General features: G+C 47.7%; 1 protein-coding gene and 1 long non-coding RNA gene across 4 annotated transcripts in view; one reads left to right on the top strand and one right to left on the bottom strand.

Moving 5' to 3' along the window:
* LOC140636589 (uncharacterized) overlaps positions 1 to 24,320 on the top strand; it is a 74,472-nt gene extending 50,152 nt beyond the window's left edge. The window contains exons 3-4 of the long non-coding RNA XR_012033798.1: positions 22,971 to 23,086; positions 23,946 to 24,320. This is a non-coding gene — a long non-coding RNA (uncharacterized lncRNA). The remainder of the gene's footprint in view (positions 1 to 22,970; positions 23,087 to 23,945) is intronic.
* The window catches only part of SIM1 (SIM bHLH transcription factor 1), a 73,518-nt gene extending 46,503 nt beyond the window's left edge, over positions 1 to 27,015 (bottom strand). The window contains exons 1-9 of one of the 3 annotated variants that reach the window (XM_072831961.1): positions 26,680 to 27,015; positions 25,312 to 25,941; positions 15,924 to 16,006; positions 12,459 to 12,548; positions 11,766 to 11,874; positions 11,545 to 11,630; positions 10,662 to 10,861; positions 10,334 to 10,440; positions 9,546 to 9,693 (exon numbers count right to left, since the gene is read on the bottom strand). In XM_072831961.1, the coding sequence (XP_072688062.1) occupies positions 9,546 to 9,693; positions 10,334 to 10,440; positions 10,662 to 10,861; positions 11,545 to 11,630; positions 11,766 to 11,874; positions 12,459 to 12,548; positions 15,924 to 16,006; positions 25,312 to 25,486 (998 nt within the window). In that variant the 5' untranslated portion in view covers positions 25,487 to 25,941; positions 26,680 to 27,015. Of the gene's footprint in view, positions 1 to 9,545; positions 9,694 to 10,333; positions 10,441 to 10,661; positions 10,862 to 11,544; positions 11,631 to 11,765; positions 11,875 to 12,454; positions 12,549 to 15,923; positions 16,007 to 25,311; positions 26,458 to 26,679 lie in introns of those variants that run through there. The other 2 variants (XM_072831962.1, XM_072831963.1) reach the window with 2 other exon arrangements.
* Positions 27,016 to 27,620: the final 605 nt, after the last annotated feature.

Raw genomic sequence — 27,620 nt, 5'->3', positions numbered from 1 at the left:
ATAGAGCTCATGCTTGTTTCTTTGTCTGGCAGATACTGCCTCACTCATTTCAATATCCCCAGAACTTGGCACAGTGCCTGACATATAATAGGTGCTTAAGAAAACATTTATGAGTACTTAAAGGCCTACTAGTCCTAATCATCTGAGGTAGGATCTAACAATCCATTCCAGATGTATCAGCAGGATTGGTGGTTTCTCATTCTTGGGCAACACTAGACCTTCTTAAGGTTTGTGCTTTCCCTCCTTTAGCGCAAAGACTCACGGACATCTGTTTTGTCTTTATTGGCAAGTCAAAAAATATTTTATTTAATTTCATTGAAATAACAACCCTAATAATTCACATTTTCTCAATGTTACTTTGTGTCAGGCACAAGGCCAAGAACCTCACACATGACCTCATTTAATGTTCACAATGACTCTATGAAATAGATATTATTATTACCCACATTTTATAGATGAAAAAAATAGCAAGACAACAAAGTTAAGCAATGTGCTCACAGTCCCAGAGATAGCCAGTAGCAGCACTGGAATTTGAATAGGCAATAGACCAGAACCCAAGATCTTAATTAATATACTATGTTGCATAATAAAGTAGTGATATCTCATTTCATTATGCATTTTTGCAAGTACTATAATGCATCCCTATGGTTATCAGGGTTTGAAACGTCAACTAAAAAGCATAAGGGTGGGATCCCTGGGTGGGTCAGCGGTTTGGCGCCTGCCTTCGGCTCAGGGTATGATCCTGGAATCCTTGGATCAAGTCCCACATCAGGCTCCCTGCATGGAGCCTGCTTCTCCCTCTGCCTGTCTCTGCCCCCCCCCCTTTCTGTCTTTCATGAGTAAATAAATAAAATCTTTAAAAAAATAAAAATTAAAAAAATAAAAAGCATAAGGGTTAGACTGAATCATATTCTAATAGCAGTGGGATTATGATGTCAAACACAGCACTGGGAAGGCCTTCTGGCCTTACAAATCTGGAACTGAAGAACCAGATTCTTTTTTTCTTCCTCTCCTCCAATCTGCTGATGTTCATTGTCCTAATGTATATCTCACATTAACGTTCTACAAATAATTTTTTTAAATACAGCCATTATACATACGGCAATATTGTGTATTCGTTTCAATAAGATTTTACATTCCATCCAGACTGACATCTCTTAAAACTTTAAAAACAGTTCTATGCCTAGATGCTAATATATATATATATATATATATATATATGTATATGTGTGTGTGTGTGTGTGTGTGTATATATACACACACACACACACACATATATATATTACTAAGGCTGGGTGAACATGTTCAAGGCATATACCAGTACTAATCTGAGAAAGGTAAGATAAGAGGCTTAGAGAAAACAGTTTGTAATCCTGATGAAATATGTTCAGTTCCAAGAAAAAAGTTCAGGGTAAAAAGGTAAGAGAAGGAAAGAAAATCTAGCTCAGATCAGAACAGTGAGACAAACACTGTTGAATCTAATTTAAAGAGTAATACTAATTGTGCTATAATATTCATGGAAAAAGAACAATGAGACAAATGTGTGTATATGTCACCATTTCATCTCAAAAGACCCTACCTTTGCTTCCACCCCTACATTCTAGTCCTTCCCTATTAGCTCTACCATTCAAGCTTCCTTGAATTCTGTGCTCTCAACAAATAGCCCAAGTGTACCCTATCATTTCAAACTGTGCTAATCTGAGTTCTTAAATATTTAAATGGAACTCTTCTATTTTTCCAACTAAATTGTAAACTGTTCAAGAGATACAAGACCTCTGCTTCATGTATCATGCAATAAATCACTGCACTCTGCCCATACTCTCTGAAACACACTTGATTTAGACATACCTAGTCCATACAGAGCAAAGAGAAATATACAAAATGTTCCACTGGACACCATAAAAAATGCCAGTAGTTCATGTTCTATTCATTTTCAATAATAATCATCGATGTTGGTAAAGTTGACAAAACACTGTTCCAACTAAATTAACTTTAGAAATTTGATAAAAAACTTAGTTTTCTAGAACCTTCTTTTTCCCTGTAAAGCACCTTCCACCTTGGCGGGACAAATAAGGGACTCAATAAATATTGGCTTCCTCCCATCAAAGCACAAAGCTCAGCTCCCTATAGAGTACACAGTGACAGCAATGAGAACCAGGGTAAGCTTAACCAAACTGTAGAAACCACCACCCACAAAGGGAGCAATACTTGGAGTTGTGTGTGTTGAGGAATTTGGGAGGGGAAGATAAACACTTAAATCTGTGGATTTGAAGAGTTAGTAGTTCAAGTTAAAGAGGGAACTACTCATCTCATTTCAAAGTATTTTAGCTGACATCACATAACTGGCAAGACCTGATAATAACAGTTATTTTGAGCATCTGCTTTCTGCCAGGTTCTGTGTTATACATACATTACTTCATTTAATCCTCCTCCAAACTTAAAAGGTGAGTAAAAATGTCCCAATTGCATGGATGGGGAAACAGAGGTTCAAAAAATGAGAGCTGTGTTCAAAGCTTCATAGCTACAATGCAGTAAAGTGTCTTCATACCCAGATCTAACACCAAAGCCCATGCCTTTCCCCTGAAGGTTGCTTCAAATGATACTGTGAGTTTTTATAAAAACAAAATCACAATCTTACTGCAATATAACCTCCCACAGTAAAAGTCACAGATGGTAAACAGATGGCCCAGACTCAGCCAGACCCTAAATGTTGTCAATGCCCTATAAAAGTAAGTTCTCTTCTCATCCCCCTTAGCCCTGCCATCACCATAGACCACGCTTCTCACCCATTCTAGCAACCTAGACCTCAGAATGCCTGGGATAGGGGAAAGAAGTAGGGAAGTTACTCCTACAGACAAGACAGGATGAAATTCCTCTACTGATACACAATAAGGCATTTCCAGGTTTTATCTAAAGCTTCAATCAATCTTTTTTTGCATGACAACTTAGGCATAGACACCAGCCACTTCAACCCAGATGAATTTTCTATCACACCTGCTCACCTGAAAGGATGTCACAAGCCAATGAGAACAGACAATGGAGAGGATAAGCACTGGATAAGTGAAAATAAGAAGCAGCTTTTTACGAAATTATCAAGATACGCATAATCTACTCCCCCCCCCCACACACATACACACACCTTGAGCCAAACATAACAGTGTTTACAAAATAAATGGATGAAGTCAGATGAAAACATACTTTGCTGGGGTTTGTCAAGTAAAGCTTCATTTGAATTTGTCCATTCACGATAAAATGTATATCCTTGCCCTCAAGAAGGTAATGATCATGTTTTTCTATGGTAAGATTCAAAGATCAGAAGTCTTTCTGTCCCAACAGCCAGAGAAGAGTGGTCAGGCTGGTCATTAGCACAAAACAAGTGGGCTCCATATAGAAATCTTTTTTTTTTTTTAAGATTTATTTATTTATTCAGAGAGAGAGAGAGAGAGAGGCAGAGACACAGGCAGAGGGAGAAGCAGGCTCCATGCAGGGAGCACGACGTGGGACTCGACCCCGGGTCTCCAGGATCACACCCCAGGCTGCAGGGGGCGCTAAACCGCTGCGCCACAGGGGCTGCCCCATATAGAAATCTTTTAAAGAAGAGGTCCTGTGACTCAGTGCTCTCTAGGTCAGGGCAATAACAGAAAGGAGTGGAGGCCAAAGTGGCCTGTAGAGAGAGAAGCAGCCAGGTACCAGCACTATCAAAGGGCCAAGGATGACTCACCTGCCCAAATGCTGGGAAGCTCTCCAACCTTGGCCTCCCCCACCAACAGAACCCCCAGGGGACAAGCTTTCCTGCCATTTTCCCTCAAAAGCAGAACACCATATTGGAAATAATCCCACTGTCATGGGAGGGAATTTGTGCCTCGTCTGATAAAGAGGATGATTTAGCTTGCCAATCCACTGACACTAGTTGTAACATATTTGTTTAACAAAAACATAAGATATGAAATCTGGTTGTAGAAATGAAATAATTAGTAATAGCAATAATGTATCTATGTAAACTAAAAGCAAGCAACTCAGTGAAAAACTAAAATATTTGCAGGCCATGTTGTTTCTAACAAAATGAAAAGTTCCTTAGTGAGACTTACGGGGAAAAAAAGATATGTTCTTAATTGAATGTTACTGACAAGATAGCATTGTTAAATTTAAACCACTAAATTATCAATATCTGGACATACTTGTGAAACAACAACAGAAACAGCTTCCATCATGAAATCAGATGAAAGCCTACTCAGAAGTTGAGTGAACTGAACACTACAGGCCTTACCCAACTAAGTCCATCCCACTCTCCCAGACATTTTCTCCCCTGCAACCATCCCTGACTACCACCTCTGTACAGAGAAACTTGGGATACTGTAGAACTCAACCCTGGAGGCTCTAATCATGGCTTCCCCACTTACTCTGCATATCTGATGTCCTTTCCTCACCTAGAAAATCCCTGCCCTAACCCTTGAACAGAGCTGTCAAAGGAACAAATCATGTAATGAATGCGACAGCACTTTGAAAGAAATATTCAGCATTTGCAATGATGCTGTATTCAGGATTTGTAATAATAATACAAAATTTGAACAGAAATGATGAATTCAAAACTAAATAGAAATCATTTTGATAAAAAAATTACAAGAAGTAAAAAGTACATAAAGGATAACATTATTTAAGTGAGTACCAGTCGTATGTACTATAAAACAGACTAAATCCCCAGCATTTTCTTTTAATAAAGTGTTTTAGTAGTTATAAAATCACTATTAATATTAATAGTTTTAGTTGTTATAAATTACCATTCATACAATTGTGTCTTCATTCGTTTCTATAATCATTCAGTTACTTAAAAGATCATTTGAAAAGGACAACCAGGGCTTTGATGTTCAATATTATTATAATAAACATTAAACACAATTAAGGATCGAATCTAATTTATGGGTATACATTAGTGCATGATTATTATTTTTAATTATCAAAAAATTAAATCTATGTAACAAGTGCTCCACAGATCCAAGGCATGAGAGTAAATGATTTTATATTTTGCTATGGCTTGCTAAGTCAAAAGGTACTTCATTTTACATTATTTATAATATAAAAGAATGGTTTTGCTAGCTAGAAAAATAAAATCTGTTTCTATAACTATATATATTATTGATGAAGTTTTTAAAAAGCATTTTCTAAAATTTCCTAGTAGTAATAACAATAATATCACTAGGGCTTTAAATTAATAAAAAAATAATTTTTAATTTAAATGCCCAAATTAGCTCAGCAATATTAATATATTTGGAAGAGGAAACTAAAATTAGTATATTTTAACATTTGCTGCTTTGTGATAGGATACATAAGGCTTTATATTCATATATTCTGTGGGAACTTTTAGGGCTTTATATTGACATATTCTGTGGGGACCCTTTTTAATTGTGGGAACTACTATGGTTTGATATAAAAGAAGAGCAAAAATTATTGGACCTGTAATAATCACAAGAGACCCTTTTACCCCTTTTTTCCCTTTTACATGAAGGAAATATGTCTACTTTGGCATTTTGTCCAAACTTTTCTACAAATTCAAAGGGTTATTTAGTAGATAGTGTTAACACTAATGTAAATTGCCCATTTGTTTTGCTTTTTTGTAACACTGAAATAGAAATTTTAACATAGAAAATTCCATTTATGTGTTCAGTGAATCACTCTAAAACAGTCTATGAGATTTTCCACTGAAACAATGTTCTATCCTAAATTTAGGATATAAGAAGCCTTTTTGTGTCTTTACCAACAAAAAATGGTTGAAGATACTAAATTTATTTGATTCCAAATTTATCAAAATCAGTCTCAAAATTTCTCTCTTTTACTTTCCAGAAAAAAAAAATATCAGAATTTTATTAGCTTACAATTCTCATTAGAAGTCTATATTTTAAAATACACTAGATTTTATAACTATATCCCACAGAAGTCCCCTCCCAAAATATCATCTATCAGCCAACCTACTGAGGTCATAGAACAGTGAGTACTTGATGAATGTCAGTGACAGATTATTTTTAATGGCAGCAGTAAACTAGATCTCGTGTATATTTTTGCAACCCTCTACACACAGTGATTTTGAACCCTTTAAACGTGCCATCAGGAATGGTACAGTGGCTATGCAGGAGAATGTTATTTAGGATGAAGAATCATGATGTCTGTAGCTTGCTCTGAAATAATTCAGTAGAGAAAAAACTGCACATACAAATAAGTAAACATATAGGTAGAAAACAACAGCTTGTTGACAAATACAGCTTGTATTATATAAATGATGTGTGTGTGGAGGGGTATTCATTGTACTAGTCTTTCAACTTTTCTATATGTTTAAAAAATCTATGTTTTTAGATATTATAAATGGGATTTTTATACTTCATTAGTTTATCCTTAAAAGTATATTTTTAAAGTTTTATTCTTATAACATATGAAGTTTAAAAACATAAAAAGAATCAAGACTCTTCATTTTTCTAGAAATTACTTTTCGTAGTTTATTGGGTGTTCCACATTTTCAATTTTCTTAACATTGAGTACTAATATTTTCCATCTGAACTGGCTATGAATAATTAATGCTACTAATTAAGTAACTCAAGGAAATATGAACTCAAGAAAATTACTGCTTTTACACAGAATTCCTTGTACTCTCCCTATTTGTCTGGGCCTTCCCCAATATTCGCTGTTACTAGACATTATCCCCATTCAACTATCCTCCTGAAAATAGTCAGGGAGCGTGGCATGCCATACTTCAAAGCCTGTGGGCACTCAAGATCTGTAAGAATGATTTTCTTTTTATTTTATTTTATTTTTTTTTATTTTTTATTTTTTTCTTTCGATTTTCCTTTTTTTTTTTTTAATGTGGAACATAAAGCTAACATGGTATGTGTGTCTTAGAGAAAATCATGAACTGGTCAGTCTTTTGGTTTCCTATATTCCCAGTTGTAGCTGCTTATTAGAACAAGGTTACTGAATATTTCTATTCATCATCGCTTTTGTCAAATAATAGTGATGGGTATTTCTAGGCATATTTTAACTTCAATAATAAACTGACCATCAGGAAATCTGAAAAATGAATTTCTTATGAATGTAGCTTCCATCAATATGTCACACCTTCATTTAGCCAATGCCTATTTAAAATTCTCTACTTTCACGATATGAAAATCCCTTCAAAATGTATGCTATTAAAATGTCTAAATTGGGAAAACATCTGGCCTGTCAAATTATGTGGGGGCGCTTGTGGTTTTAAGTATATTGTTTGAGGTAGCATATTTGGAAAGAATTCACTTATCATTCTCAGGCTTCATAGGCAACTAGCCTTGAAAACAAATGTATGTGGTGGTTCACTGCTACCATAGAGAATCAATAGCCATCTATTTAATTTGCTAAGACAATGTAAATTAGTAACTTCCAGCCAGATGTGTGATATACACATCAAACAAACTGCAACCTGTTCATTATGAAAATCCTGTCAACACACACAGAGCCACTCGATGACATTTCATCTAAGGCAGCTTCCACATTTGCAGCTATAAAATTCGTCCTGAGGATTTTTATACAAAGAATTGGAGTTGAGACTCATAAAAGAGTAATCAATTTCAGCTTTTCATCTTGTGTGCTTCTGTGTGTTTATTTCTATTTTCATCCAGAGGTATAAAACATTTAGAGAAATATGAGCCATGTTATTTTTCCTTCTGTAAAGCATTTATCCTCATTACATCTTTTTAATCTGATGTAAAGTTGGTAGCCTAATCCTATAGCTCTGAAGAAGTGTGTAAAGTGAAGAACAACAGAGTCAAGGGAAGAAAGAAAGTACACTTATCCACTGGAAAACAAAACAGAATATTTTAAAATGACTCCAAACATAAATTAAGCTTACCCATTGGGAGGTCTAACTTGCATTCTGATCATTTATATGGGTCTGTGTGACTATATACCCTGCTGTTTGATAAAAAATGATTACTAACCACAGGCACCTACCAGAGAACAGAGTGTATGTATAATGCTTGTGATGTCTCAGACATACAAAGCACCTTCTTAAAGAATGTCCGTTTCCTTTCCACAGTAAGCAGACATAATTTTTCACTCCTTAATACTTCTGCTTCAGAGAGTGGCTTCTTTTATGAATTATGTTTTGCCATTTGCTCTTATGTTTATTTTAATAATATAAAAATTGCATTAATAAAATAGATGGTTTTGTTTTATGATACCCAAAATATTGGTATGTTTTCTGCTCTGTATTAAAATCCACAGCTTTCTTGCTATTACAAAAACCTAATAGCATTTATTTTAATGCCACTTATTAAATGAATGGAATAAAAAGATTCTTCTTAATAACCAGCTATTATTCTTGAATACTGAATCCTCATTTAAACCAAATTCATTTCCCAAGTCTATTGAATTAAATTTTCTTATTAAACAGGGCACAGAGTAAATAGTCTTATTGCCAAGCACAATGTTTTCAAGTACTACATTTTTAATTTGGCAATTTAAAACAAGGTGGAGTGAATGTGGTCCTCATGGCCTGGAGTATAGTCTGATTCCAAATACTACACCTTAACCAACTTCCTAATGTGAAAATAGCATTTCTACTAAAGTAAGTGCCGGGTGTGTCAATGCTTCCAAAGTAAATAACTCTCGAGGTCCCCTAAAATCACAAGAATTTCAGTGACTACCAAAAAAAAAAAAAAAAAGAAAAAGAAAGAAAAAGAAAACCAAAAAAAGGGGGGGGGCAACTGTGCACACAAAAGGGTTCTTCATAAAGGCTTCAAACCTGAGCAATTCAACTTCACAAACATTATACAGAAGGTGCTTTCTTCACCAGCCGCACACCATGCCACGTGATCAGCCTGCAGGGCCACACCGGAGGACCAGAAACAATTATCATTTCTAGAAAGAATAAGGCTGAGACATGGCCACAGTGGCCATCCGGTGGCACGGAGAGGCTGGCTCCTCACCTTGTGATACCATCGCATAAGGGGCAGGGCCTGGGCACCGGCCAAGATTTGCAGCGTTAGCTTGGGTCCCTTTGCTTTCTGGAGGTTAAAGTCAGACCCTCCTGGTCACTTCAACCGCCTTTGTGGTTCAGCCTAAGAATCACTCTCTTAGAACTCTTAACTTTGATTGGAGACTCTGGTTAAAATTAAGAACTTCAAACCCAGATTTGAAAAAGTGAAACAGATGTCCTGTTTGTTAAACCATAAATGGCTCCGTACGTTGGACCCTTTTCCTCTCTCATTCTCTTTTTTTCTTTCTGCCGCATTAAATTTTATTTAATGCAGAGTTCGCTTAAAAGGTTAAAAGAGAGAGAGGAGCAGAAACAGAATATAGATTGTGGGCGGAAAAACTCCTAAATCTTTCCCGGGAGTACAACGAAGGAAGCTTCTTCCTAAAGATGAAAGTGCTCAAGCTGCCGCCTAGGCACAGCCTGCATTTGGGTTCAGAACCTGCGTCCCAGGGGGACCCCAGCCTCGCCTAACAGACAGCACCCAGCATCCGCACCCTCTTGGAGATCGGGGTTGTCTGAGGTGGGCCAAAGGTTCCAGACTTGCACTCACGTGAGGACATAGTTGACGCTGACGATACAGTGTGGCCTGGAGGAGCGGCTGTTGTGGACGATGGTCGCATAGCTCTGCACCCAGACCCAGCCTCCGTGCTTCGCCAGGAACCTGTAGTACTTGGTGGTCACCTGCCCCTTCACGAGCACTGATGGACAGACAGAAGGTAGCTGGGGGTGGAGGAGCCCACGCCAGATCTGGCCCCAATGCAGCCCCTGGCGGTGGGAGTGCGGGTCCCTATGGGCCCTAATGATTGCACCGAGGCAGGAGGGAGGGACACACCTCCAGTACATTCCCAAAAGAATGGGATTGTCCTGTTATTTTGCATAGAGTCCTCCAGTCCCTCGATACTTAAAACTGGGGGTCTCCCCCCATTCAGTTTTCTAACTGGGGAGGGGAGGGTCTGGGCGGCTGAACTCCCAGGCTCGTGGTCTCTTTTCCTGCAGACTCAGTTCAAAGCAAAGTTCTATCGAAAGCCAAGCAGGTTAGTGCACGTGAGCCAAGTGACCTAGCCTCAGTTTTTAATCTTTTCTTCAGTGAGGTTTGCAGGGGGCGGGAGAGGGAAGCATAAAACCCCACCTGGGGGAATTCAGAAACCCAGAAACTCTCCGCGGCGGGTGTTAGAGGAACAAGGTGGGGCTCAGGTGGGAGCAGCGGCTCACAAGGGCCTCGCACCACCACCCGGGGACCAGAGCTCCACCCATCCGCTTCCTGTGGACTTAAATCACGCCCTCCCCCCTCCCCGGGACGCGCGGGGTAGTCCGGTGCCGGGAAGAGCGGCGCCTTACGCAGGTGATGGGCGCAGCGCAGGTGGAAGGTGTCGCAGCCGTGCACGTGGTGGTACAGGGTCTTCTCAATTAGGTCCTGAGGTTCGTACCCCGTCAGCTCCGCCACTCTGCGGGGGGCAATCCTCACGCTGTGAGCTCAGGGTAGGGGGATGCCTGCCCCCCACCCCAGACACCCATCGCACCCCTGGGCGCCCTCCCCGCGCTTCGCAGGGTCCCGTGAGTCGCCTCATCTGCAAAATGGGCTCAGGCGGTAGAGGAAGAGCCCCGGGTCACTGAGCAGGGCTGTCCTCCCGCTAGGGTGATCCCTTTTCCGCCCGGGGCCACCCACCTGGAGTCCAGGAAGATGAGCTTCATGTCCAGGCTGGCGCGGAACATGAACATGTTGCTGTGCAGCTTGATCTCCGTGACGGCGCTGGGAGGCAGCGAGTGGCCCACCGCCACCAGGCCCACGTTCTGGTAGCAGCCATCGAAGGGGGACATGTCCAGGCTATACTGGCGGATCTTCAGGTAGCCGCTGCAGTGAATAACCTGCAGTGGAGAGTGAAGGGGGGAGACTCAGCCACAGCCAGGAAACATCCCCGGGGAGGTGGGTAAGGGACTGAAACATTTTTGAGACTCTCCCGAGCCACCAAAGGCTGGGTGCGCCGCACCCCGCACTGAGCTGTCCAAAGTGATCGGCGCTCCCGCGTCTCAGGGGATTGGCTGTACCGAACTCACCTGGGAACTTGTAAAAAGACCGAGGCCCGGCAACACCTGGCCAACCCTAACTCCTCAAAATCGGGCAGTGGGGCCCTGGAACCTGCATTCTAATCCTGTTTCATCTCCTGAAACAAGAGAACCGTGGATTCCAACTAAAGCTCCGGTTGGTTCACCCCTTGGGGGGGGGGGGGTCGGAATCTGACGCTGTGGGTCAACTCTAGCATCCACCAAAATGACCGAACTTTTCGGACGCTTTACACGCCCCTAAGGTGCATTATGAGCCCCAGCGGCCCGGCAGTAACCGGCCCCAGGGAGACTGAGTCTTACAACTCGGTGGTCCCCAAGTGTTCTCGAGGCTCAGCAACTCTGGAGGTGCTCCGGGCAGACGCGCTTGGACGCGTGCGGAGGGGGGCGCTCGGGGACGCGGACTGGCCCCTCCCGCGCCGCGCGCTCCGCCTGTGCTGCCTCTACCCCTACGCGGCTGGCTCGGGTGGTCCCTCTCAGCCACGCACCTTGTAGCCACCGCAGGTGAGGCCCGCGTTCCTCTTGGCCAAGACGCACTTCATCCTCAGGAAGAAGGAGCGCTCGATCTCATACTCTGGGAGAGAGGAGCGGAGGGAGGCGCAGGGCGTGAGACGGGCGGTGCGGCGACCCGGTCCCTGCCTTGGCTAATGGGGAAGAGCCACAAGCGAGCGGAGGTGGGCCCAAGTGTCGCAGGCCCGCATCTGCTTACCCTGGACGAAGTGAGAGTGGTAGGGCTGGTGGGCCGTGAGCACCGCCGTCATCTCGTCGTGGTCGGCCGGGTGGATGTATTCATAAATGCTGTTCCCAGTCAGCTCTACCTGTAAAGAGGGGGGTATCACCTTCTCCGAGGTGGTGGGGTGCCCCCGCGGGGCTGCAAGGCTGGACCAGGGTGTCTACGGGACTGCGAGGACAGGAGCCAGAACTGTAGGGTCAGTCCTGCGTTTTTAATTCCAGTTCTGCTGCTGGCTACCTCTTGCAATCTATCTAAGCCTCAGCTTCTTCAGCTATGAAAGGATATAATAATAATAATAATAATAATAATAATAATAATAATAATAATAAATTGTTTATTTTTATATTATACATTTATTATTATTATTTATTATTATTGTAATTACAGTAGTAGTCGCAGTAGAAGTTCCCTGGCAATGTTTGGGTAAAAATATCAGACATTAGTAAGGAACCCCTGCCCATGGTGTTTGACTAGTGGTAGGGACTCTAAAAGGTAGCAGGATAAGGGGTGAGGATAAAGGAAGCAGAGGAAAAGGAAGACGCAGCTGAGATGTTTCCAGTCCCAGAAGTGCACATAAAAGAGCACTGGGAAAGCACCCCCACCCTTATCGCGGGCCTCCAGCTCTGGGTGTAAACACTGAAAGGCTGGAGGTGTGGACCACTCACCTACCTGAGAAAGACCCAGGTGGACTGAGGCTGTCTCCGAGATGTACATGATCTTCCCATCTGGGGCCACCACAAAGATGAAGCCGTCCAGGGTCTAGGGAGATAGAAACAGGGTTGAATGGAGAGCCCTCTGGGCTATGGGGAGAAACTGGGGTGGGGGAGCAGAAGTTAGAGGTGTTTAGCCAGAAAAGCAGACAGATGAGGTAGAGAGAGGCTGACAGGAAATAGGACATAGGAAACCTGCCACCAGAGTCCTTTTTTTGTTCATTCCACTATGTTAGCATCTGGGACATGCAGCACACTGGGAGAGGCCCAGAGGAAGTAGCTTTTCCCTCCAAGACTCAGATCCACTAAAATGGACAATACAGACATATCTATAGCATACACACACATATATGGGGCGCAGGGGATCACAGCCTGTGATGAGGTGGTAGGTGACAGTCACCGAAAGAAGGAAAGCTTTCCTGTATCAGTCTTAGGAGGACTCCATGGTGGCAGCATCCTATAATGGAACGAGTACCAGCAGGGCTTGGGAAATGGACACAGAGCCATTAGGAAGGCCTGGCAGTCTGAAATGTTTGTAGACAGAAGGCAGCTGGCCAGTATAGCTCCAGAAAGAATCTAGGAGAGGGGGTTTAGGAAATGAGAGGTTTTCGAGGCAGCAAGTCCATAGAGCAGTTGTATAGTGTGTACATAAGTATGTTTACATCGATGCATCAAATTGACAGGCTCTCCATGAAAGAAAGTCTTAGACTTTCACTATCCCTTTATCTCTGTGAATGAGGCTTCAGTCCAGGCAGTGGAGACATAAGGATGAGTCAGATCCTGCTCTCAAGTTGCTGCAAGTCCAGCAGCAGTGACTGGCTAAAGACAGATATAATGTGCACAGATAAATAGACAGTGCTGTGGGGGCCCAGAGGCTGAATGGCCAGAGGTGGGGGGGGGGTACTCAGAGAGGCCTCATGGGAACTGTTTGAGCAGAGCCTTGGAGAGGAAGCTTGAACGAGAGATGGGAGGAAGGGTATCCTAGGCAGAAGGAATGACGATGACAAAGGCAGGGACTGGGGGAAGGTAGTTCTGGTGCATTCAGTCATAGTGGACTTGGTGTGCCAGAGATGGGCCAAGAAAGTACAGCAGTGCTGGGTTTTTGGAGAGTTTGAAGTGTCAGTCTGAGGAATTCAGAGATGCTCCTGTAGGCATCAGGTTTGCAACAGTTTCTAAGCAGGGAAATAACAGGCTTAGGTGTATGTGTGCCTGCATGTGTGTTTCATTTTGTTTTTTAATAGCAGAATGTGGACAATGACTTACAGGAAGAAAAAGTGGGGATGAAGAGATCAGAGATGGTTGAGCCTAAACTTGGGTAGTGAGGAAGAGGGAGAGTTTAAGTCAAAGACGATCCTAACTGTGGAGTTTACAGCGGCAGAAAGAGAGAAGCTGAGAGTGACTTCAAGTTCATTGAGGGAAACACCATGAGCCAAGACTGAATATTTAGGGAAGCGTGGTGAGTTCTGGTATGAGTGGAAGTCCGGAGGAGGGAAGTAATAAATTCTTGTCTTGGAGATGCTAAACTTTAGGTTTATGCAGATTTCCAGTTGGTAAAAAAAAAAAAAAAAAAAAGGTCTGGAGCCCCAGAAGGGTGTCTAGACTAAAGAAACCAGCTGGAGTCATGCAAATGTGGGAAAGAAGTTGAGGTGATGGTGTTGGCTGAGATCACTGTGAGGCCCTGAAGCTCTGAGAGAAGAGAGAGAGAGAGGTGGAACTGTGGAGAAATGCCAGCATTTCTAGCCAGGCAGCAGTGAGGGGGACAGAAGAGCAAGTAGAGAGGGAGAAGAATCCAGGAAATTGTGCTACTTTAGAAACTGGGGGGAGAGGGTGAGTGCCACGTCTGTCAGGTAATTGCCCAACTGTCACCTTCTCAGGGAGGTCCTCTGCAATGTCCTCATTTTAAGTGGCACTACTCAAACACAGCCCCCCCTCCACCCTCCCCTTCTTATTTTTCTCCATAGCACCTACACCTCCTATTATACTATGTAATGCACCTGTGTGGGTTTGCAAGGCTGCTCTCCTTAGAATGTAAACTCCATGTGGGCAGGACTTTCTGTCTGGCACACAGCTGGTCCTCCTATATTTGTGGAATGGACAAAGTCAGGTAGGACAAGAGATGAGCATCTTGATGCTGTATATCAAAATGTGGTGGAGCCTGTACAGAGCACAACAGTTAGGAGAGATGCCAGACCGCAGGGAGGGCTGAGGAAGTTAGGGCAGCAGGGTGAGTGATGGAAATTGCGAGGGTAATTAAGTTCTTCCAGAAGTTTGGGATGAAGAAGAGGGAAAAGATTGGACAGGAACTAGGAGTGAAGGATTGTTTGGCTTTTGATCTCTTTTCTATATTGATGAGGAAAATTAGTGGGGAGCATGGAAAGACTGGGGGTGGGGTGGGGAGGGCATTGTTGAGAGACAACTGATGAAAGGGGTCCCTGAGAAAGGAGAGGGACCAGGCCTTTCTATTTAAATTCAGAGGTGTGGAGGCCAGCCCTGCGAGGGAATGCTTGCACAGGCCTTTCTTTGCTCTGTGACACTAGAATCTCTTTGGCCTCCTGGAGGAAGGGAGGGACAGGGGAGCAGTGGGACAGGTAAAGCCACAGCACTCCTGCCATGAGATGCTGGTCCTAACCAGCTCAGATTCCCACCACGCTAGGGAGGTTAGAGGCTTCCACAAGAGGGACTGGCGGTGGACATGGGTAATAATAATAATAAGGGGTGGAGGGTGGGAGACAAGTGTCAAGCCTAAAAATGCCACCGGGAGTTTTGCTATTTTAAATATTTGCTATGCGACTTAAGCGGGCAACGGGCAATTTAAAACGGTGTACACTGCAAACAAGGCGGTAATGGGCGCCTCCACATTGGGTAAACTCATTACCTGGGGAGCTGCATGTGTGTAGGGAGGGTCTGCACGCGGGGTGGGCTGGCCTGGGGTGAGGGCTCCCGGAGAAAGAGGGGGGAACCCCGCGAACTGCAGGGAGGAGACCAAGGGAGCTGCGGACGCAGCTGGATCGGGAACGTGCGGGCTTAGAGCCCTGATGGGCATTTCTACCGGGGTCTGTCTCCGAGGCCACGTTGCCATCACCAGATTCCCGGTATCCCTGCCTAAATCCTTCCTTCCTGGCGGTTTGCAGGCCGGGCCGGCGCGCTCTCCGCTGAAAAGTGCCCACGGCCCCCTCCCTGGGTTCAGCCAGCCTGATGTGGGGCCTTGCGGGACCCCCTTCTAAACCCGACGTGCCCAGGGTCACCCTGCCTCCCTCTCCGCCTCGAGGGGCGCCGTCGGCACCCAACGAGGTGAAGAGCTCAGCGTTTGAATCTTCGAGGAGCCGCAGGGGCTGCGGGAAGGGCCACGTCCGGGCCCGAGCCCATTGCCCTACCAGGCTCCGGGCCCCGAGCCCTCGAAGCACACGTGCTGCCGCGCCGGTACCTGGAGCAGGTGCGAGCCCAGTTCTCTGCCCACGTTGTCCAAGGGGCTGGTGCGACTCGAGTGGCCCCACGCCTCGCCGAGCCCTGGGGAGACACAGAGACACCCGTCAGCGCGGGGTGGCGCTCCGACCTGGCTCGGGGTTCGGCCCCATCACCGCGCAGGCCCGCGCACGCGGGGGGTGCCGTCGGGGTTCGCAGGCACCGGGCCCCTTCCCCGCCCTCTCCACTGGCCGGGGACCGCGTGCGGGGAGCGGCCCGACTGCGCTCCCCGACCCGCTCCGCGGGGAGGGCCGGGCCCCCGCTGCGCGCCCCTCCTGGCGCTGCCCCGAGGGGCCCAGTTCGAGGACCGCCTTGGCCCCGGAGGGACCCACGCCGAACCCCAGCGGTAACTTGCGCGTAGGTTCACCAGCGTGCTCAGCGGGGTGAGGGACGCTGTTTCTCTCCCAAAGTTTCATCACCGGCCTTATCCGGAGGCCGAGGACGTCCATCCCTCCAGTGACTGCCCCGAGAGTCCCGGAGGCTGCGAGCCGGTCCGGCTGGTCCTGGATGGGCTTTCTCATTGGCTGCCGGGCTCTCCAGCCGTTCCCCCCCCTTAGGCCTCAGACTTCAATCCGTTTGCTTTGCAGCTGCTTCCAGCACCACCGTCCCTGAGCAATCCTTCTTCCTCTGTTTCCCTGCCCCCCCCCCACCCCCGCGCCAGATCTGGACTTACACATCCTAACCTTGCCTCTCAAAAAAAAAAAAAAAAAAAGAGAAGAAAAGTGTACGCTTGTTTTGAAGTTTCTTTCCAGTGCTAATACCATCGTAACAATATTTCCGTTCCCTATTGGATATACACAATCATTCAATTTTTCCACTTCCTAGGTATCATCTATTAACAAAGACAGCCCCCCCCCCCTTCCTCTCCTAGATGCTACCAGGTTAGGATCTTTCCAGGCTTTACCAGAAATCATTTCCCCGGTGATGCCTAAAAAAATATATAATTCTCTGGATGCCCGTGGCTGATTGGGAAAAAAAAATTTAACATGGAGCCTGCTATAGTACCTGTTTGCAGAGAGAAAACACGAAAACAATAAGGCAGAGGAAACTTGAGGACACAGAGGTTAAACTACCTACCACTCTTTACAGGTGATAGTTTTAAACAATGTTGCTGCTGAAATTAATGTGACTGGGGAGTTAAACTCTTTTATTCTTACCCCAATAAACAAGGTTTAACATGACAAAAACGGGGGGGGGGGTGACTTACTGATTTACTGCATTAAAGTACAAATCACTGTGAAGTACACAATGACAAACACACTCGCATTGTAATATGGGGGTGAGGGCGGGTCTTTCTGAAGAAAACACGGAGTTGGACTCTTAAAAATGTGTTGGCCAGGAGCTGCTTCCTAAGCAAGCGATCAAAACCCTGGTAACGAGTAACCATGAGCGCCCCTTAAGCTCAAATCGGGTCTTTCTGGGTGTTTGCACATCTAAATAAATCTAACGATTTCCCCACCGCTCTGCAAACACTGATGCTCCCCGCCCGCGGCCGGACTCCTCTCCCTCCCTCGCTTCTAGTCAATCCCTCCTGCCTCTTGAGCCCGCCCCGGTTTCCCTCCCCGGAGTGACTCGGCGGCCCGGCCGCCTGGGTCCTCCTGCACTGCGGAGGGGGGCCTCCGCCCCAGCCACCTGCGCACCCCCCTCCGCCGTGTCACCTTCGCCTCGCTCCACGGGGCTCCGCCAAATATCCTCCCTGCCTTCCCGCGCCACGCGGTCGTTTTCTCATCGCTGCTCACACGCACCCACCCGGAGGTGCCGGGGGAGGGGGGATCGGTGGGGCGGGGGGTGGGGTGGGTGCCAAACTGGGGAAAGGGGAAGGGCTCCTGCTGGGAGAGCGCGGGCGGGGCCGCGGGGTGGCGGGGGCCGGCGGACGCCGGGGCCCAGCCGGGGCCCGAAAGCGCGGAGCTGCGCTGGGGAGAAGGGTCGGGGCCCCGGGGCGCGCGGGGAGCTGGCCGCGGCCTCCCCGCGTCCGGAACCTTGTCCCGAAGGGTGCGAAGCCCGCGCCTGGGGCCAACGAACGTCTTTATTCTAAACTTAGGAAGTTCTCCCCAATCGGCTGGAAACAGCCCGGGGACGGCCTCCCGACCCGAATCATTTGAAAATCCCCGAGCTGGGCTCGGGGTTAAGTACCGGTTCCGAACCCCAGCGCCAGCCTCGGCTGTCTGTGGTCTCGGGTTGCGGCCTCATTAGTTATGCGCCTACGAGGGCAAAACAAGACTTCCCCGCAGGTTAATAAGCAGCCAGCCTGGCGCAGGTTAACGAGGGCCTCCCTGGCCCTCTCCTGCCCCTACCCCCACACCTTTTAAGGACCCTTTGCTTTCACGGAGCATTGCCTCCTCTCTGGTCGAGGTTGAAATCCCCGTCACACGGTTTTGGCTGGGTTAATGTTTTATAGGGGACTGGCTGCCCTAGTCTATCCACCTGCCAGGCTTTCCTGACCTAATCCTAGGGCTGAGCTCGCCCTGCAGCCTTCCCAGGACACCTTCTGAAGCCCCGGGTCAAGGGTCCTGCCTCCCGAAAACTCCTGGAGCGGGCCAGGGACCCCCTCTCCCCGGACCCCCTCACCTCCTGCCGGCCGCGAGGCGCTCCGGCACCCAATTTCAGTTGGCGAGGGGGGTAAGCTGAGATTTCGTTTCTGCACTTGACCTACCGCAGAAAATTCACAAATCCTTTGATTGTCTGTTTAAAATGAGGAGGAAACCAGCTCCCTTTGCGGCAGGATTACAGTGGGAACAAGATCTAAAGATTCTCTTGTAATTCGGTGAGGCCGAGGGAACGGGGTTTTGCAAAGGAGAAAAGGAGCTCTGCGAGGGAGGCGATAACTAAACCGGGTTTTAGACAAAAGGATTTTCCCCAGCTAAAGTGGCCGAAGACAAAGGAAAACATAATCTATTTTGGAAGATTTCCAAGATATGCCACATTAACCTTAGCAGATAAATTTTGCTTCTCCCCGCCCCCCTCTTCCCTTAAAGTCTGGTTTATCATATTTACATAAGTAGTATTAGAAGGGATGTATCTATTATGGATCTAAAGGGCTAGCTCACATTTCATGTGAAAACCCCGGGCGAAGTTTCACTCTTACCCTCAGAGCGCGGTTGAGCCATTTCCATTTAAATACCCCCTGACCCAAGGATTACCTCAATGGACTGACTGCACGGGTTTTGTAATTTCCTGAAAATGAGATTTCGATTTATAAAACAAGAAACCAATTAGTAACCAAATGAGGCGAAGTAGATCCACTAAAATTGACCTAATCCCACAGGCACAATTTAGGCCCGTTCTTGGCGAATGAATGATGAGCCCCAGTCTAGCGTGAGCTCAAAGCATCATCCAGCTGTGTTATTACAAGCAGCAAAAATAAATTGATCGAGCTTTTCCTTCGGAATGAATTTCATACCCTTGACAAAATATAGATTACAGCCCTGGCATCATGCGCCTCCTTCACTCAGACAGGAAGAGGAGGAAGAGAAGAGCTTGTTCTACTGTTCCTTCTCCCTTCTCTTTAATAAATAAACTGTATCTCAATAGAAATGTGTCCTCCTTGCAGCAGGTCTCAGAAAGCTCCATCTGACTGACAGATCGCGACATATACCTTTTAAGGCAGTTTGGGAGTGGGAAGGGGACTGGAAGAGCCGTCCCAGGATTTGATCATGACTTGGTGACTGAGATGGGAAGAGCCCTCCACCACCGTGCTCCTAACTTCGGGCCCGGGTCCCCCCGGAGGGACTTGTCTCAGCCACCTGGGTTTTCATCCAAGGCCTGCGGGTCCTCGCAGAGGACAGGCTGTCCAAACCTCCCTCCACCACCTGAGACCAGCAACCTAGGGCTGGGAGTGGGGGGGCTTAGAAGCCGTGCTTCCTGGGGGAAAGGAGGGAAGGAGATTGGGCACCCTTGGACAAGGCAGGGCGCGGAGGGTCACTGGGTGGAAGGCTGCTTCCCGAGCCCAGGTGTACCCACCCCAGCCTTCAGGACCGTGGCCGCCCCAGCTCCAGGTCCTCTCCGACCACCTGGCTGGTGTGGCCGACCTCCTGAGGGCGACGAGGGCCCCGCGCGGCCGGGCTTTGTCCCCAGTGTGTGTCCTGCAGTCCCCCCGAGTGTTGGCACTCCGCAGTGGCCGTCCGTGCCTGCTGTCCCCGGCGCGCCCCCTGGGCCCCCTGGCCGCGCCCGGGGGGAGCCACTACCGTTAGTTGTGAATCTGGGGTGGAGACTGAGGGTCACAGCATTGATCGTCTCTGAACCCTCGCGCTGCTCTGGCCCCGAGGCCGGAGCCCCCAGGTCTGGATGCAGCAGGCCCGCCCAGCCGGCTGTCGGGTCAGTCCCTCGCGAGCGGCAGAGACGAAGGACAGGCGGGTTTCGGCCCGGTCCCAACTAAATTATGGGACGGAAATGCACGCGGGGTTGACACCAGTGCCTGCGTGACGCTGGAAAAGGTCAAGTGGTGTCGCCCCAGGGCTCCGGGTCTTCAAAAGGGGGCGGGGAGGGGCAAGGCCCTCGCCCCGCAGGCGGGCGCGGGTCGTCGGACGGGGCTGCCGGGCGGGTCCCCCGTATCCCGCCTGGGTTCGGTTTGGCTGCGGGGACCCGACCGGGGCACCGCGGGCCGCCCGCGCGCGGGATCCCGGCTGCAGGTTACGCAACCGCCAGTCCTTGGGACAGCGGCCCGGGCAGCGCAAACGGCGGACCTCTGCGTGGGGCAGGCGCTCTGGGACGTCCTCGAACCCTGGAGGTCGGAGACCGGGTCTGGCCGGCGAGGAGACTGGAGCCGGGCACCCTCGGCTGGCCTAGGCAGCGGCGTACGTGCTGGTCCCAGCTGCGTGCTCCGCTGCTGCCAGGGGCGCGTAGAAGCTTCCGCAGGGTCGCTGTCTCGGGTCTGGTCCGAGCCACCGAGGTGGCGCGACTCTGCGCGGGACCCGCCCCGCGGATGGGACAACCTGCAGAAAGTTTGCTCGGCGCTTCTCCGACGCTGTTCTACTACTTTCCAAGCAGCAGGCCCCTTGCTAAATGCGTAAGGGTTCTCCTCCCCCGCTCAAAATGTAAAATTCCATGAATCAGAGACCGGCGGTGGTTGGACAGTTAACATCATTAGGTGATGGGTCTAAACCTCATTCTCTTGAGAAATACCTGGGCCGACGTAGAGAAATACAGCCAGAATGTACCGGTTCGAATTGTGTTCACATTTGTGGCTGCAAAAGCTCCCAACTGCAAGGATTTCCCCAGGATTGAAAAATAACTCCCCTAGAAATCACATTTGTCCTCTGGAAATGGAGCCTGATTTTAGCTTCAGGTGTATGATTGCACCCTGCTTAAAAGCATCTCGCTGTAGCTTATAACACTCTGCTTTGCTGTTATTGTTTTGATTAGTGACCGCTCCCTTTAAAGAAAAAAAAAAAGTATTTTCTTCACTGGTATGATCTACAATTTCTAGCACATAAATCTGCCTTGCAAACGTTCTCTTCGGAGTTTAGTTCTGCACTCTACGTTTTAAGTCAACATCAAAACTGGAATTAAACAGAGAAAACCAGCGTGGAGTATAAACTGGGCTTAAAGGCTTTTAAATGAGAAAAACTTCTGTAAGAAAATAAACACGGAAACTTAACGCTCCATCATTTCCCCCAGCAGCAAGAAAAACAGCTTTAAATCACCCATCCACGTGGGAAATGGGGCCTCTTTTTCTCTTTCAGTTCTCAGCCTCTAAAAAATATAAGGCGATTAAGGATTTCAATCTTGAGGTGAATATTATAGAAAGGGTCTGTGGAGGTTTGTTTAATCATCCTTGTCCTTCCAGCCTTTTGTAGAGACTCCCTTTCCTGCACGGTTACTAATTTCAATTCTGTGATTATTTTTATTTTCCCAAGACATCTTGACAATGAAATGGTGGTGTGATGTTACCAAGATTCTGAATGGCTATAGATTTGAAATGTCTGGTCTTTTCAAAGGCAGCAAGCCACTACGCCCCCAGCCAAAACTGTATTATATCTGGATAACAAATATATATATATATATCTTTTTAGTTGAATTTGTCCTATTTTGCACACAAAGTCACACCATGTCTCTTTTTTTGTCCCACCTTTCTTGCTTTGATAACACCAAAGACTTACACATTTCTCAAGTTTTTTTTTTTTTTTTTTTTTTGCAAGGCTCTTTTAGAATGGAATATGCTGCCAATGGGAAATATGCAGTTTTAGTGATTTCACAGTAATCTTCCCTGCATTTTTTAGAAAATATGAAGTCTCCAATCTAATGCTTTATTCTTGATTATTCTAAGCACTCATATCCCGTTCCTGTGTTCTCTCTCTCTCATTTTTCTTTCAACAGTTCAATTTTACGCACTCAAATAAGTAAAAACTGAAGTTTGGCCCCAGACAAGGAGTCTATCAAGAAGCTGGGATGGTGGTGGTGGCCGGGGGGACCTATATTTAGTGATGGGGAATTAGCTATATTTTAAGAATTTTTTTTAAAATTTTTTCAAATGTAAGTATGGGAGATTTCTGTTTGTTGATTTAAGCCTTTTGCTATTATCTGGGTATTGTAGATGAAATGTAATCTGAGGCAAAACAGTGATTATAGTCATTGTTGTGCCTATAACTAAAATGTTACCAGCTTTATAATTGTTTTAGATTATATACCTTGCAAAATCCATATGTTATGTGGGACAGAATGCTTACCATGATGAAATAGCTAACTTTACTCCATCCTTAGAACAAAATCTAAGGCCTACTATGTGCTGGAATGGCATCAAGATAGGTGTAAAGATGAACCACGCTTTCGTATTCTTTCCACTTCTCATCACTAGAAAACATTATACCTCCACGTAAAGTGCCCAGTTTCCCCCTCAGCCACGGACCCGGTCTTGTCTCCCGCAGGCCTTCAGTCCACAGCTGAACCCAAATTTGGCACCCTCTGCAGGCTACGCCTGGTTTTGCCGTTTGTGATTCACCCCTTTGAAAGATGTTGGGTTGCGTGTGTCTTGTTGTTGCTGTTGTTGTTGTTATTGTTTAATATTTTACAGGGCGGTGTCTGGCTTTTGGAATTTTTGGAAGCTAATGTATCCTCAAAATTAAAACCTCATCCCTAGGAGCCAGCTGTTGGGATGACCCCGTCTAACTCACCGGGTGGAGACTGCGGGTGAGTTATGAGCTCAACAGTAGCTGGAGAAATAAATGATGTGCCCAGAGTTCACACATCGCCCATCCCCTCCTCCCCATAAACTCACACCAGTCCACAGGAGACGGGGGAAGAGGGAGGGGCCCGGGGCTCTGGAGGAAGGTGAAGGGGGCCGCGGAAAGCACAGTCGCGGGGACAGTAGCCACGGGGGGACCCCAGGGCCAGTCTTCGCCAGCGCTCTCTTTGAAGGTGAGAAGTTGGCTTGGAGTTTACTTTCTGTCCCCATTTATCACGCGATTTCTAATTTGTGGAGTTAGCAACTTACTCAAACAAGCAAGCTTGCTCTCTTAGAACCCCAAACCCAAACAGCCAAACCCAGCCCGCCGCCCCCCCCCCCCGGGCCGGCGACTCCCCGGGCGCCCCCACCCCGCTTTTCTGGCCCGCCCGGGGACGCCGATCCCCTATTCTTTTCCTCCCGCGATTACTCGCAGCCCCACAAGCAGCACCATATGCTTCTTCTGATCAAACAGCGAGCGACATCGGCACCGATAATTGACGAGACCCGCTAGAAATCACGCAGAAAGGGAGCCCACTGAGACCGCAGGGGCTGACAAATCACTGCTAATAATCCTGTTAGGAACAGCGCGGCCAGCCGAGCTCGCAATAGCTTTATTTTTATAAAGTAGGCGCTGACAGTATAAAAGACAACGAGATCTCTCTCTCTCTCTCTCTCTCTCTCTCTTTTTAAAACAGAAGGCAGAGTAGCATAATAGTACTTTTCCCACTAGCAATTCTCAGCACAGTTTGAATGGGAAATATGGTTTTTAATATATAATCCCCACTCTCCCCCCCTCACTTTTCTTTTTCTTTAACTTTTCAGGAACTTTAGGTTTTGATTCCTCTCCTCCTGCGGCTTCCAGGGGCAGTCGAGATTGTTCAAGGAACTGCTTTAAGACAAAACAACTATAGCACTACCTGTAGTTCTGGGGTAAAATTGAACTATAATTTGCAAGTTTTCCTTTAGTACCCCTGACTAATTTGGCGGCAAGTTTTGCAAGATTTTGATTTAGATAATGACTTCTAGTCAAGATCAAACAAAGTGAAACTCCAAGCCCAATAATGGCTATTTCCTTCCCCCTATTACCTTAAAAGAAAACAACAGACCCCAAACACCCAAAATCAACAATAACATAAACCCCTGCAGGTCAAATAAGACATTCTGGTTTGTAAATAAACAGAGTTCTTTCTCTTGGAATTTTGTGTTTGTTTAGTATCCTCTCCTTTATATTTCCCAATCTCCTCTAGCAAACACATATCTAAAATATTTTTAAAAATCTGTTCATATTATTTGAATGTGGGTAAAGGAAACGGTGGGGAGACGGAAGAGAGAAGTATCCTTTTCCTACAGAGTATAAATGATTTTATACAGGACTGTTCTTTGAAGGCTGCTCTGTCCTCACACAGTGAATCTTGATGAACTAAATACATGTTTTAAATCATGACCAGCTCAGCTCTTCTCCCTTCTAGGCCTTATAAAATGATTTTCCCAGGATACATTTGCCAACCTGCCACCTACACGGGCTAGTCTTCTTGATTCAACCTTATGTATTTGGGTCCTAGCCTGTTATCTCAGAGATAATATCAAGCTCAGAGTTGCAAATTACCAAGCCCCAGAGTTAGTTTCAGAATCTGTGAATGTCTCAAAAACTCAGAATACATTTGCTATAAGTAATCAAGAGACTGGGTAAATCCAGAACAAATTTGTTCATAAATATGCCTGCTTCTCTTCTGCGGAATTATAAACTTAGAGAGAAATCATTATCTGGCTTAGCTAGCTCCATGTACATAGGTCTATCTATATGTAGCAAAAAAATACAAGGATTTGGCAATGTTCCTGCTCGCAGCTAGATGCAATTCTAACAAGAGGAATAAAAAAAAAAAAAGTCATGTTTGGATTACTTGTACTTTCAATCGGGCTCAGTATCTGAAGTGTTGACAAAAGCACTGTTGGGCTGCTTCCCAACCAAACATATCCGATGGGCTGGAGAGAAAGTATTAACGGGGAAGTAGAAAGGGCCACAAAAAGGCAAGAGGAATTCTAAGTTCAGAGAGGGCCCTGGTCAAGCAGCCATGCTAAACATCCCTTTGCAGAGAGTATGTATGCATGTAAGTGTGAATGTACTTCTCTGTGCAGCAAACCTCTACCCCTTCTGCCTTTGAAATTCCATCTGGGCAAAGTCACTTACCTTCTGGAAACACTACTCTCATTTTGAGATAGCTGGTCGTGAGTCTGATTATGGATGCTTTGTCCAGCTGCGAGGTGATAGCGGAGGGCAAAGGCAGTAATTTAGCCAGTTCATAAAATTCACTGTTTTCCTTCTCCCTCCTAGTCCGGGCAGCATTTTTGGACTTCTCTTTCATGGTGTCTCTTTCTCCCTTTCTTCTTACAACATAAGCTCCACAGATTCATCCAAAAGCAAAAATAAACTTTCAATTAGAGATCATATTTGGCAAAAAACAGAAAGCATACTTTGAATGAAGAGATGGAAGTCTTTTTTGCTTCACTGTATTGATGTCAGTGAAAGACCAAGGCAGCGAACAGAAAATGATTTTCTTTAAAAACACGGGACGGGAGTGTACGAAAGTTGCTGATCCACGGCAATCTGGGCAATCCTAGGAGTCTCTGGGTATCAAATGCCGGCGGGACCCCTCGGGAACCAGCCTTTTCTTCTGTTCGGCGCCGCAAACCCCGGTCCCCAGAAAATCGACATAATAATAATCCCCGACGTTTGCTCTTCGGTCCCGCGGCGCAGGAGGCGACTCGGAGCCCCTTCGGGAAGAACGGGAACGCCGGACCACGGACCACTCTCAGGCCTCTGTGAAGACAACAGCATCAGAGCGTCAGAGATCTGCAGGTCCTCGAGCACTCACGCACTCGCCCGAATTCCGAAAAACAGCCGGAATCCAGGGCCTCCGCTCGCCCCAACGCGCCTCTCGGGGCTCCGTGTTTTGGTTTGCTTGCTTGCTTGCTTTTTAAGATTTGGAGGAATCAGCGGCGAGAGACTGAGCGCCCTGCAAATAATGCAAGCGTTCCCTCATCCGTGCCAGCTGCATTCTCCAGCCCCCTGGGAAGTTGCCCCAAATCACAAAATGCATATTTTCGGAGACCCTTAGAAGACCCTCAGTCGCCGGTCCCCGGTGCCCGCGCCCTGGCCCAGGCGCACGTCCCAGCAAAGCAGGTTTCCGCAAATCAGAATTCCTCCGCACCGCCGAGGCCTCCTTTCGGTCCCCTCGCCCCCCAACTTGGGCCGATCTGGAATTTGGCTACCTCTCTGACTTGGGTCTCAGGGGTTCCTCGGAAAGTGGCACTTACACATCAAGTCCCTCGGGACTGCCGAGGCGACCCAGGGCCCTCCCTGCCGACCGGGGGGGGGGGGGGGGGGGTTGGCGGCAGCGCGCGGGGCACGGCTGCGCCAGGTTAACAGGTGGCACCTCCGCGACAGCCCCTCGCAGGCCCGGGCAGGGGGGCGGTGGGAGGCGTCCCGGCCTCCCCCCTCCGCGGCAGAGCTGCGGGCGCCTCTGGGCGGGCGCAAGGTGTCTCCCGCCGCACCTACCTTCGGTCTGCGCTGGCGGCACCGGCTGCGGAGGCGCCCGCCTCCTAATTGCCCGCATGCCTACCCTCCAACTCCGCCGGCCTCTCGGCTGCCCCCCGGCAGAGAGGAGCAGAGCGCGCCCCGGCTCCCTTTTCTCTCCTCGGTCATGAATTGGGGGAGGGGTGCGTGCAAGAAGGAGGGGGGGTGCAGGCTCTGGGACGGGTGAGGTGGTTTTAGAATCCTCCTCCTCCGTAGTTGCTACGAAGCCAGTATTATTCCTAATTGGAAGCCGAAAACGCCCCCCTGTAACTTCTTTATAGCTCTCGGGGTTTAGCTTCAACTTCACTCCCGGGCTCCCTCTCTCCCGCCCTCCCTTAATGCCACTCACACGCTTCCTCGCCTCCGATTGGCTCGGCGCGCCCCGGGGAGAGGCGCTCATTGGCCGGCCGGGCTGAGTGACGCGAGCACGCCCCGCCCCGCCCCCTGCGCTCCCTGCTCGCCGCTGGGCTACCCGCGTGGCTGCAGCGCTCGGGACGAGCCCCGGGCCCCCGGGTCGCCGCCGCTGCGGGCCTCGCGGGGCCTCGCGGGTGATGTGCGGGCCTCGCTCCCCGCTCTCCCTGCGGTCGGGGGGCCGTGCACTCCGCCCCGGGCGCTGGCCCCGCCGCGCCCCTCGCGTCCCAAAGCATCGGCCGCGGCCGGAGGCCTCAGAGGTCGGGCCGGGGGCCGGGGCTGCAGTCGCCCGGGCTGCGGGCGCGAGTGGCCCCGAGGCCGACCTGGCGGCCGCGCCCTTCCCCTGGGCAGGTCGCGGGGCCCACTGCTTGCGCGGGGCCGCTGTTGCGCTTTCTCTTTCACGTTTCTCTGAAACCGCAGCGACCCTGGATTGATGGCCTGAGAAGATATGTGTGTGTATATTACATATGTCTATGTCTATGTGTATATCATATGTATATGCATATACATGT

Source organism: Canis lupus, chromosome 7 (genome assembly GCF_048164855.1).
Source record: "Canis lupus baileyi chromosome 7, mCanLup2.hap1, whole genome shotgun sequence".
NCBI classification, from domain to species: Eukaryota; Metazoa; Chordata; class Mammalia; order Carnivora; family Canidae; genus Canis; species Canis lupus.
The sequence above is the reverse complement of the archived record's forward strand: the minus strand, read 5'-3'. Positions and strand labels throughout refer to the sequence as shown.